This window comes from Boleophthalmus pectinirostris, unplaced genomic scaffold (assembly GCF_026225935.1).
Source record: "Boleophthalmus pectinirostris isolate CB_2022bp ecotype Guang Dong unplaced genomic scaffold, ASM2622593v1 HiC_scaffold_13, whole genome shotgun sequence".
Taxonomy (NCBI): Eukaryota; Metazoa; Chordata; class Actinopteri; order Gobiiformes; family Gobiidae; genus Boleophthalmus; species Boleophthalmus pectinirostris.
Window position 1 is genome coordinate 5,031,918 of NW_026571036.1, and position 12,841 is coordinate 5,044,758.

The window sequence follows — 12,841 nt, forward strand, 5'->3', positions numbered from 1 at the left end:
AAAAAAAACAAAAACTTAGGTAACACTTTATAATAACCTTACTTAGCCTTAATAAAGCATGAACAAAGGCTTAATTAATAATGAAGAAAGATTTAATTAATAATAATTCACGTTTAGTAAATGCTTAATAAAGGATAATTAGTCTTCACTTTAGAAAAGCTCTCAAAAAAACTTAACTAACAGATAACAGCTGCCTGAATTATCATTGCATTGCATTATTAGTAAATCATTCTCTCATAGCTTACTAATGATTAATAAATGCTCAAATGGTTAGTTCATGAGTAATTAAGTATGAAATAATTATGAGTAACTATTTACAGCACAGGCAAATTAAGTGCAAGTGCTTATTAAGGTAGTAATTAATAGTTACTAAGCGTTAATTATTATTAATTAAGCCTTTGTTCATTATTAATTAAGCCTTTGTTCATGCATTATTAAGGCTAAATAAGGTGTAGTTATTATAAAGTGTTACCAAAACTTACTTAGGTTATGACTAAGCAATGAAAAAGTGAGGTTGCCTTACAAAAAAATGTCATTAAAAACACCTCTAAAATAAAAGCAATGCAGCTTTAGTCCATGCATGAGGTAAAATGATAAAATATGTTTATTCTGTAATTCCAAATTAGCTCAAACGAGCCGATCAGAGTCGACCAAAGGGCCGTATGTGACCTGGGAGTTCTACAATGCCCAGGTCTGGTGTAGACTATTTACCATCAGTGACCCAGCAGCTTTTCAGGCTGTCCCTGCTTTTTGTTTATTTACTTTTTAAACTTGTTTTTCTCTATAGACCCATTAACAATTTGCACATCTGGACACAAATAGATCTGGGCCTACAGTTCTTCATGATCCTAATCTCTATAGGTCAACAGATGCTGTGATTAGGCCTAATGCTGGAATTGTGAATAGGCCAAACCTAAGTGACTGAGTGGCTCTCTAACATCCAAAAGAAAGTTATAGATAAACAGGCCTATTTCAGTGTAGTAGTTAACAATTTAACACATTTATTATTCGGGGTGTGCAAAAATATCAAAATATCGTATCATTTAATGTGATGATACAGTATTGATATTGAGTATTTTTTGGTATATTTTACTAAATTATTTTCTTACAGAGCTACAGTTTTGTTGCTTGTTTAGAGAAAGGAAACTTGTTCATGCGACACATTTGACATTTTCACTGTTCACTGAACCATGCAGAAGAAATGGTTTGACAAAGACTTTTAGTATCACACTTGTGATTTAGCCTTTATTTTTTATTGAACTGTATCGAATCAATTTGAAGTATATTGTGTCGAACTAAAAATGCACTGTATTGAGGTATGTATCGTATCGTGGTCTATGTATCGAGGTAAGTATTGTATCCACCACTTCTTAATGATACCCAGCCTTATTTCCAAATGTTGCAGAACTCTGAAAACCCATGAATAGAACGACAAAAGCTTTGTTACTAACGAAGTCATTACTGCTGTCATTTCTGATACTAGGTAAAAAGTAACCAAACGAACCTCAACACCCAAACCTGGGCTCTGTCGCTTTAAGCTCCACAGCTCCGTGTGTTTGGACCGGGCCCGGGGCGCATGGAGCGGAGTCAGGAGGCACGGGGGGGCGGATGTGAACCACCGGAACGATCTCGAGGAAAATACTTTCATTTAATGTCATATTGAGAGAAAATCAAATTGCTCTGAGATTTCAGTCATTAGTGGCACTAAGGGTGGGGGGCCCCTCCAGGTTTGGGGACCCTAGATGGTCGCCTACTTTTGCCTAATGGTAAGACCGCCTCTGCTTCTTAATGATACACAGCCCAATCATTATTATTATGGAAATTGGAAAAATTCTCAAAATGTTGCATGCAGAACTCGACAAATGCTTGTTATTAACAGATTAATTATCACTGTCATGTCTGATACTATTAAAAAAAATAAAAATAAAGAAATAACAAAACATAAACCCAAACACAACCACAACTTAACACCAAAACCTGGGCTCTATCGCTTTAACGAATGGAACGATCCCGAGGAAAATACTTTAATTCAATGTCATATTGAAAGAAAATCTAATTGCTCTGAGGTTTCAGCCATTAGTGCCACTGAGGGCAAATGGTTGGGGGGCCCCTCCAGGTTTGGGGACCCTTGATGGTCACCTACTTTTGCCTAATGGTAGCGCCGCCTCTGGGTCCTATTGTCATTATTGTCATTTCTGATACTATTAAAACAAAAACCAAAAAAACTAACAAAACGAACCTTAACACCAAAACCCTAGCTCTGTCGCTTTAAGCTCCGGAGCTCCGTGTGTTTGGACCGGGCCCGGGGCGCACGGAGAGGGGGGGCACGGATGTGAACCACCGGAACGATCCCGAGCAGGAGGATGAGGAGCAGGACACGGAGGAGAGGATGCCCTGGATGAGAGCGACACTACCCCCGCTGCCCCCTTCTCCCTGCTCCCCGCTGTCCCCTCCTTCTCCCCGCTCCCCGCTCCTCCCGCGCGCTCTCCCCCTCCGGACCCGGGCAGCTCCGTCATGATCCGGGCCGGGGCCGGGACGGTGTCGGTGGCGGCCCGCAGGATGCCCTCCTCGGTGCGGCGGAGGAGCGGCTGCTGGATCGCCTGGTGCCAAGCGCTGCTGCTCGGCGTGTCGGCGCTGGTCATAGTGGCCGAGAGGAGCGCTCGTAAGTGGCCGTACGGGACCGGGACCGGGGGGTTTTTTGGGGCCGGGGACGTGTGTTTATTTACGGCGGGGGAAAGGCTGACATCATCCTCACGCTAGCTCCGGTGTTTTCATAGAACCACGGCTAGCTCCAGCTCCACAGTCACTGCTAACGTGTTTGGGGGGATGGTTAACGCGGTTTTACCTCCTCTAAACGGTTAAACGTCACAAAAAATAGATCTAAAATACTCAAATACCGTTCACCGTTTACATATTTAATCGCTTTTTACTTTATTTTGTTCCCAGGCTGCTGCTGTTTTCATGTAGCCTGTGAAGTGTGGCTATTGACAGCACAGGCTAAAAGGTTAAACGTCAAAAAAATCTATCGAAAATACTCAAAAATAAAATAAAATAAATAAGATTAAAAAAATAATTAAACGTATAAATATTAGGAATGTAACAATAACTGATGTATCGTGATACATCTTATAAAACATATCGGGAACTACATATCCCATGATTCATTTCACTGCAGACAGTAACTACTCACACCAAATTCTTGTATTGAGTATTTTAAAAGCAAAATAGTGTCCTATCTAGGTTAAACATCACAAAAATAGACTAAAATACTCAAAAAGGAACCTATAGTATGTCAATATTTAATCGCTTTTAGCTTTATTTTGTTCCCAGATAACGGGTTACAGCTGAAGTTGTGAAGTGTGGCTATTGACAGCACAGGCTAAAAGGTTGAACGTCAAAAAAATGTTTCGAAAATACTCAAAAATAAAATAAATAAGATAAAAAAAGAATAATAGTAATAATAATAATAATAAAATGTATAAATATTAGGAATGTAACAATCACTGAAGTATCATGATATAGCTTATAAAACATATCGGGAACTACATATCCCATGATTCATTTCACTGCAGACAGTAACAATTCACACCAAATTCTTGTATTGAGTGTTTTAAAAGCAAACTAGTGTCCTAGCTAGGTTAAACATCACAAGAATAGAATGAAATACTCAAAAAGGAACCTATACTATGTCAATATTTAATCGCTTTTAGCTTTATTTTGTTCCCAGATAACAGGTTACAGCTGAAGTTGTGAAGTGTGGCTATTGACAGCACAGGCTAAAAGGTTAAACGTCAAAAAAATCTATCGAAAATACTCAAAAATAAAATAAAATAAATAAGATTAAAAAAATAATAAAATGTATAAATATTAGGAATGTAACAATAACTGAAGTATCGTGATATAGCTTATAAAACATATCGGGAACTACATATCCCATGATTCATTTCACTGCAGACAGTAACTACTCACACCAAATTCTTGTATTGAGTATTTTAAAAGCAAAATAGTGTCCTAGCTAGGTTAAACATCACAAAAATAGACTAAAATGCTCAAAAAGGAACCTATACTATGTCAATATTTAATCGCTTTTAGCTTTATTTTGTTCCCAGATAACGGGTTACAGCTGAAGTTGTGAAGTGTGGCTATTGACAGCACAGGCTAAAAGGTTAAACGTCAAAAAAATCTATCGAAAATACTCAAAAATAAAATAAAATAAACAAGATTAAAAAATATATAAATAAAAAAAAAACCCAATAATAATAATAATAAAATGTATAAATATTAGGAATGTAACAATAACTGAAGTATCGTGATATAGCTTATAAAACATATCGGGAACTACATATCCCATGATTCATTTCACTGCAGACAGTAACAATTCACACCAAATTCTTGTATTGAGTATTTTAAAAGGAAAATAGTGTCCTATCTAGGTTAAACATCACAAGAATAGACTAAAATACTCATAAAGGAACCTATACTATGTAAATATTTAATCGCTTTTCGCTTTATTTTGTTCCCAGATAACAGGTTACAGCTGTTAGTTTTGTTGTGAAGTTGTGAAGTGTGGCTATTGACAGCACAGGCTGAAAGGTTAAACGTCACTAAAATAGACTAAACTACTCCAAAAATGTTTACTGATTTACCGATTTTTGTCTTATTGTGTTGCCAGATAACATGTTACTGCTGTTATCATGTAGCTTGTGAAATGTGGCTATTGGCACGTTTAACCTTTTAACCTTTAAAAGTTTAAATGTCACAAAAACAGGGATGTAACAATAACCGAAATATCGTGATATCGTATCATCAAAAGTCTCACAATAATATCGTGGGCTGTCACAATATATCGAATCACAATTTTCTTTGCTTAAATGCAGGTTTTATTGTAGCAATAACTTATAAATATCCGGAACTACATATCCCATGATTCATTTCAGTGCAGACAACATGAAGTTATATGTTTTTTACTTGAATTCTTGGAATTATGACAGTAATAATAATAAGCCTATCTACAATTATATCAGCCGCTCCAAAATATCACAAGAAATGTTGTACCGTGAGATGCATATTGTTGCAAACCTTTACTGTATAATTATTGAATCAATTTTTGTCTTGTTTTGTTCCCAGATAACAGGCTGCTGCTGTTGACAGCACATGCTAAAAGGTTTAAAATACAAAAAAAAAAGCAAACCCTTTACTGTATACATATTAGGGATGTAACAATAACCAAAATATCGTGATATTGTATAAAAATGCAGGTTTTACAGTACCATTAACTTATAAACATCGGGAACTACATATCCCATGATTCATTTCAGTGCAGAAAATATGAAGAAATATGTTTTTTATTTGAATTCTTGGAATTATGACAGTCATAATTAATAATTCACACCAAATTTGTATTTTAAAAGCAAAAAAAGCATGCTAGCTACAATTATATCAGCCTCTTCTTAATATCGCAATATCTTACCATGAGATGCATATCATGATAATATCATATTAATAATTTTTTGTCTTATTTTGTTATCAGATAACACACTTCTGCTGTTATCCTGTAGCTTGTGAAGTGAGGCTGTGGATTGTCTGTGGAAATCAGGCGTTTTTGTCCTTGACTTCGCGTCCTCCACACACCAGAGGGTCTGAATGTAGATTTTTAGAGGAAAAAATATCTATCTGTATTGTACAGGCTCCAGCAGAAAACGCGGGGTCTATGGAGCAAATGCAGCGCGCTGAGTCAGCAGATCAATGATGGGACAGAAGAAGGACAGAGGAGAAGGAGAGAGGAGAAGGACAGTGTCACCTTGTCCCCATCAAATGTATTACGTAATAGATGTAATAGGACAGTAACAGTAAAAAAAAAAAAAAATCATTCAAAATCAATACAGCAATACATTAACTCAAGAATTTTATTTATGTATTTATTTATTTTCATTTAAACATTTTTAGAAAGATGACAAGGTAAGACAAGTTTATTTGTATGGCACAATTCGCAATTAAAAAAGTAATTTAAAGTGTTTTACAGAATTAGAAATACATTACAATCACAATATAAACAAATGAAAACATAAATAATCATCATAAAATTTAAAAAGAGAGAGACAAGAGTGCAGAATAAAACCTTTCAGTCATGTGCAGCTTAACAGAACCGTTTTGAGCCTGGATTTAAACAGAGTCAAAGCAGAGGCCTGAAGACTGTTCCAGGTTTACACGAGGACGCTTGCGGGTAAAAACGACAACATATTTTATCGGAAGTGCCTTTTGTTTAGATGGTGACAGCGTTTTTGGGGCTTGAAAACGCAAAAATCTGGGACCACCCTCCAGAGTGGAAAAGTTGAATATGTTCCGTTGTAGCGTTTCCGTCTTCACTGCCCAAGACGCAAAACTCTGGTCAGATCTGCTCAGGTCGTGTACGTGTTTACGTCCATGCGTCGGACCTTTAATCTGCTCTGGCAGCTCGAATAAATTTACAGGAGGCTCTCAACAAATATACAGAATCTGCAGAGGTACTATTAGTGAACAGAGAAGAATCTGCAGTCACCTCTGTCAAATTCTGGATGCACCAGTTTGTCGCAGGCGGATCAGACGGATATGGACGAGACCTGGAGAACCAGTCGATGTTGGGACGACTTTGAATTCCACACACTTTTGCGTCACCGTATGCACGCATATTTCCTCCTGAAAATGCTCGTCTAAACGCAGAATACAAAGTGAAGACGCGGCGCCACTTTTGCGTCTTCTGTTCAGACCGTCATCATATAAACGTAGCCTAAGCTGCAGAAAAACAATGACTCTCCGTGTTTAGTCCTGACTCTGGGCACCAGCAGGAGACATATGGCTCTGAGGACCTAAGAGTGCCACAATTATGAACCACCTCACACTCTTAAGGACCTCAGAGTGCAGATGATTCATGTGGCACTAACATGTCACAGATGTACTTTGGTGCTCGGCCATGGAGACACTTGTTCACATGCAGAGCCACTTTAAAGTCTGTGAGCCACAGGAGCCACAGTGCAGAGACCTGAGCACAGGACAAGGGACAATTTTGTACAAAAGATGAGGTACTATTATAAATATAAATGTAAAATATGTAAAAAGAAGATAACCTTGAACCTGAAATTTTGTAGCTTATTAATGGGGATAGATTCTGTTATTAAAAATGTGTCATAAAGTCTAGCAGCTAGGATTAGGTTGTACTAACAAAAACATTAAACAAAGACTATTCTGCAAAATTGACTTTTCAGATCTTTTAAGCATGTTATAGTAGTTTTCCTTCACTATTACCGTATTTTCCGCACTATAAGGCGCACTGTCATAGAATGGTCTATTTTCGAACTTTTTTCGCGTAGGACTTTAAATGAAACACAACAGTTGGATGGGTGAGTGGTTTTGTTTGTTTGTGGCGTTCACGGTGACTCTGGGCTTTGTTCAGTTGTGGCGTGTTCGCAGTGACTCGGTTGTTCAGTCGTGTCTAGAAGCGGCACGTCGCGCTCGCTTTTTCGGTTCGTTCCTCCGTTCCGTTCCTCGTCGGCGTGGAGTGACGAGTGTGTCTGTGGGTGTTTTTCGCTGTGCGGTCGCTGTCTGCTCCGTGCGCGTTTGTGTTGCGGCTTTGTAGTTTACTGAAGTCGTGCTGGGACACCCGAGTGGATTCGTGTATAGGACGCTCTGGATTGTGGGTCCTTTTTGATTGGGGTTGGAGGCTTAAGAGCGCGCCCCTATCGTGTGGAAAATACGGTAACTCCCCTGAACTTGTATTTGGAGTGATTGGTGCATGTTTGAGCCACCAGCAAACGCTCACGGCTCTGTATTTTTGTTCTCCAGTTTTATTTTCTTTATTAGTGATAGGTGTAGGATTCGACAGCGGAATGTGCAGCTATCCATTGAAGGAACCAACAGCATCACGGCGCTTTGTTGTGATGACGTTTAGATAAATATTGCGACTTAAAATGTGTTAAAATGATCCACCAGCGCCATAGATTAAAACCGATATAGCAAACAAGGGACACTTTTTTACCAAAGATGAGCTAAAAAAGGTTTTCTGAGAAGATGACTTTGAAATTTTGTAGCTAATTAATAGGGGATAGATTATGTTATTAAAATGTGTCATAAAGTCTAGCAGCTACGATTAGATTGTACTAACAAAGACATTAATCAAAGACTATTCTGCAAAATTGACTTTTCATCATCTTCTTCATCTTTTAACCATGTTATAGTAGTTTTCCTTCACTATTTACTCCCCTGAAGTTGTATTTGGAGTGACTTGGTGCATGTTTGAGCGATCTTTTTCCCCATTTCCAACTCCTCCAGCAAACGGCCACAGCTTTATATTTTTCTTCTCTAATTTTATTTTCTTTATCGGTGATGCGTGTATGTTTTGACAACATAATGTGCGGCTATCCACTGAAGGAGCCAACAACCTCACAGCGCTTTGTTGTGATGACGTTTAGATGAATATTGTGATTTAAAATGTCCAAATCAAGACATAATGATCCAGCAGTGCCATAAATTATAACCGATGTAGCAGATAAAAGACACGACGGGTCTTTAAACTTGCCCGATTTGTGTCTTGTGGATTGAGCAAGTAATTACAGAGATATTTACCATAAACATCCGAACAAAAGCCATTATTACATCATGTGCTGGCAGCCCGTTCATTGATTTTACCGTTAACGCGATCAGATTAGGTCAGATTGAACTCGATTGATGTCACACAGCGGAGTCGTTCTCTCGTTATGGCAGCTATAGAATCGTGTTTTTACAGTCCGTCGAAAATGCGCTAATGGTGTCTGTAAATGTTTTAGTTAACGTTTTAAGTGTGATACCAAATGCGAAGGGACTTGCAAACTGAACCGCAAGCGCAGGAGGATCAGTTTACGGCCTCGAGTGGAAGATTACTCAGCAAATGTTTCCTTAGTTGTTCATAAATTTGATATTCGAGCTTCCTTTCACACGGTCCACTGATCACTGTTACCCAGGGGGAAACTCTTTTGTTTTATGACAGTATGAAAGTGTTTTGAAGCAGAGGTGGGAGAGATGTAGGTGTAGGTGTTTGACTTGTTATTCTATCAGTTTTACATGTTTTATATAGAATTATGATTGTGCAAAAGTGTCTAAATATCGATATATCTTATAGTTTAATGTGACTGATATTGTTGGCTGCTGTATCGATGTATCACCAAGAGTATTTTTTGGCATATTTGACTGAATTATTTTGTTTCAGTGCTACAGTTTTGTTATTTGTTGAGATGGAGGAAACTTGTTTACGGAACACATTTGACATTTTCACTGTTTTGATGATTAAAATGAGCGTGTTTCATATTCGCTTTGCACAAGATGTGGTTTTAAAAAAAGACTTTCAGTATTGGTCTTGATTTAGCTATTATTTTTTTTATTGAACGCAGAGGTGGGGTCTTGCAAGTTGTGACTTGGACTCGAGTCAGACTTGAGTCACTGTTTTTGGGACTTGAGACTTGATGGTGAGAAGAAAATACAGACAAACTGAATTTTCTTCTCACCATGGATTCTACCTGGACGACTGAGGGATTCTTCACACTTGAGACTTGACTTGACAAAATGGACTAAGACTAGGGACTCGACTTGGACTTGAAGATCATTGACTTGGGACTTGACTCGGACTTGAGGCCTGTGACTTGAGAAAACTTGATACTTAGACTAGTTAACAAATTAACTGTTATTAAGCGCTCTTAAAACTTAAGTCTTTCTGTTCTGACTCTAATAATTCACACTCTTGTCTTATTTCTTCTGATTTTATTTATTTGTAAAGGGGCAGCGCATATTAATTAACATTAAAAATGTAAATATGTAAAGTTTATAGCCAACGTGGCTAATTTCCATCTTCAGACCCTCGTCAGGTTGATGTAAAATCATCTACAGGACAAAGGAAAAGTACAGCAACAATCACACCAAAGTACATAACATCAGCATATATCTATACATAACAACACACTCACTATAGGCGAGTTTCAGCTGACGTCATTGTTATTAAAAGCCCGCGTTGCATGCTGGGAAATATTTTTGGTCGGAGGCAAGAAACACGGTAGCGTCAAACACAGTGCGTAACCTCGCGTATTTATCCCCGATAATGGTAAATTCCTGCTGCTTTATCGGATGCACAAATAGAAGCACGGAAGAAGGAAAATGTCTTTTTCGCATTCTGAGTGAAAAGAACCGCTAACGGTGAATTAAACGGCTTTCAAACATTCGCAGAGCAAACGTAGAAGATCCTAACAAACCGTGGACTCCAACAAGTTCAACAACACATCCAGACTCTTGGAGGTTTTCATCTTTTCTGCTGTGAATGGCCCAGGAGTTTCCACCAAGTCATTGTGGATATCGCCCAAGTGAATATTTGTCCAGGTAGTCGGCGATTTCGACCAGAACTTTGGTTTGGTCCACCTTTTGTCGGGGTTGAAAAGGGTGATTTGTCGTCCGTCGATGCTTATGACCAATTTCTGGTCAAATGGTCTTGTGTCCTCTGCCGTTAGAGTGGATAAATAACCGGGATCAATACCCTTTACGTGCTTTCTCGCTCCGTCCATCATGTTGAATTAGTGTTTCTTGCCGCCGACCAAAATAATTCCCAGCATGCAACGTGCGCTTTTGTCAACAATGAAACTCGCCTATACATACAATTAATTTCAAACAGTTCATTTGAAGTTCAAAGTCTAGAGTTTAAGAGTTAAACCAACAACCCCTCAGTATAAAAGAAAATGTAATTTGGTTAAACATGGCGACATATTTGGCCATTAAACAACCACTGTTTTAAGGCTTTAGAAAATACTGCCAATGTTGAAAGTTCTCGTATATGAGCAGGCGCAGTATTCCATGTTCGACCTGCTCGATAAGCAAAAGAGATTTGTCCAAACGCACTTTTCTTAAACGGCACAGAGCACTCGCCTCTAGAACCTGCTCTTGTTGTGTGATTTGAATTTCTTTTCACTTTTCATGTCAAGACATTTAAAAAGGAAAAATTCATTCAAGTCTTATAATATAAATACTCCTGACATTTTAAGCACAATTTAGTTTAAAATTCATATAAATTGCAAAAGTCTAAGCTGGTTTAAAGACTTGAAATGACTTGAAGCTCAAAGCAGACGACTCGGACTTGACTTGGACTTACGGGCCACAGACTCGAGACTTGCAAAACAACGACTTGGTCCCACCTCTGACTGAACGTATCGAATTGATTTGAAATATATCGTGTCGAATTGAATCGAAAGCTGACTGTTCGAGATATGTATCGTATCACGGCCGACGTATTGAAGTATGTATCGTATCAGCAACTTCGTAATGATACCCAGCGCTACTTCTAATCGATTTCAGCTGAAGGTATCACTGTTCCTTGGGGTTGTGATGCAAACTGGAAGCAAGCTCTGTTTTGACGCTTTGTTACACTTTGATCGAACACTTCAGAGTTTTATTTTAACACAATCTGACCAGAAATAACTTACTTATCGTCAATGATCACATTTCTATGCAGCGCTTTTCCACCTTCAGGGCACTCAGATCTCTTTACAAATCTCTTTACGTCAAGAAACCACTCACCCATTCTCAGCTCAATCTCAGTTAATCATCTCAACTCCACCTGATGAAATAACAAACTGTTTTTCGTTCTTAATTGAAATTCTAAAGAAATAAAAAAGCATCGCCCAGCACTACAGTAATCTGAAGCGTAACCTCTAACCCTAACCCCAGTCTTCTCGTCTCGTTGGGTTTGTGTTGTTAGTGATCTACTGCACGGGCTTCTACCTGTGGAACGAGGAGAGCCAGTGGGCGGGGCTGACCCTGGGCCTGTTCCTGCCCGGCACCGCGGTCCAGCTGCTCAGTATGAAGTGGTACTACGACGACGGAGACACCCGCCGCTGCTACCTCTCCCTCATACACACTCTGCACCTGGGAATATTCAAGAGGTAGGGGGACCACAAGAGCACAGACCACGTACAGTTTCTTTAAAACGGTGGTGCCCAAACCATCGATCGTGATTGGTCAATCTCGAGGGAATAGACCTCAAAGATCCTGTCTGTTTATATGAAGTTTATTGTCTGGTGTAAAAGTGACAGTGGATAAAAGAGAGGGAGGAGGAAGAGAGGAGATGAGAGATAGAAGGAGGAGAGGGACGAGAAGAGAGGAGTAAGGAGAGAGGAGAAAGGAAAGGGAGGAGGAGGCGAGGAGATGGAGGATGAGGAGAGAGAAGAGATGAAAAAGGAGAGGAAGGGGAGGAGAGGGAAGAAAGGAGAGGGAGGAGAAGAGAGGAGAGAGGAAGAGATAGGAGAGGATAGAGGAGAGGGAGGAGGAAGAAAGTGGAGAGAGGAGAGGGATGAGAGAGGAGTAAGGAGAGAGGAGATGAGAGGGAGGAAAGAGGAGAGGGAGAGATGATAGATGGGAGAGGAAAGTACAGAGGGGAGGAGAGAATGAGAGAGTGACAGGGAGGAGAAAGGGAGAGGGGAGGAGAGAGGGAAGCGGAGAGGGGGGGAGAAAGAGGAGGAGAGGGAGGAGAGAGGAGAAAGGAGAGGAAGGAGGACAGAAAGGAGAGAAGAGAGAGAGGAGAGCGGAGAGAGAGGAAAGGGAGGAGGAGAGGGAGGAGGAGGAGACAGGAGAGGGAGGAGGAGAGAAGAGAGAGGAGATGGAGGAGAGAGGAGTAAGGAGAGAGCAGAAAGGAGGGAGGAGGAGACATGAGAGAGGAAAGTAGAGGCGGAGGAGAGAGAGACAGGGAGGAGAAAGGGAGAGGGGAGGAGAGAGGGAAGTAGAGAGAGGGAGGAGAGAAGACAAAAAGGAGAGGAAACGGGAGAGGGAGGAGAAGAGGAGATTGAGGAGAAAGGAGAGG

At 39.6% G+C, this 12,841-nt stretch overlaps 1 protein-coding gene across 2 annotated transcripts in view; it reads left to right on the top strand.

Moving 5' to 3' along the window:
- Positions 1-2,487: 2,487 nt before the first annotated feature.
- Positions 2,488-12,841, top strand: part of xkr5a (XK related 5a) — a 35,858-nt gene continuing 25,504 nt past the window's right edge. For both annotated transcript variants that reach the window (XR_008631626.1, XM_055149123.1), the window contains exons 1-2: positions 2,488-2,662; positions 11,744-11,927. Coding sequence is in view for 1 of the 2 variants with exons in the window: in XM_055149123.1 (XP_055005098.1) it covers positions 2,515-2,662; positions 11,744-11,927 (332 nt within the window). In the remaining variant the exon portion in view is untranslated. The remainder of the gene's footprint in view (positions 2,663-11,743; positions 11,928-12,841) is intronic.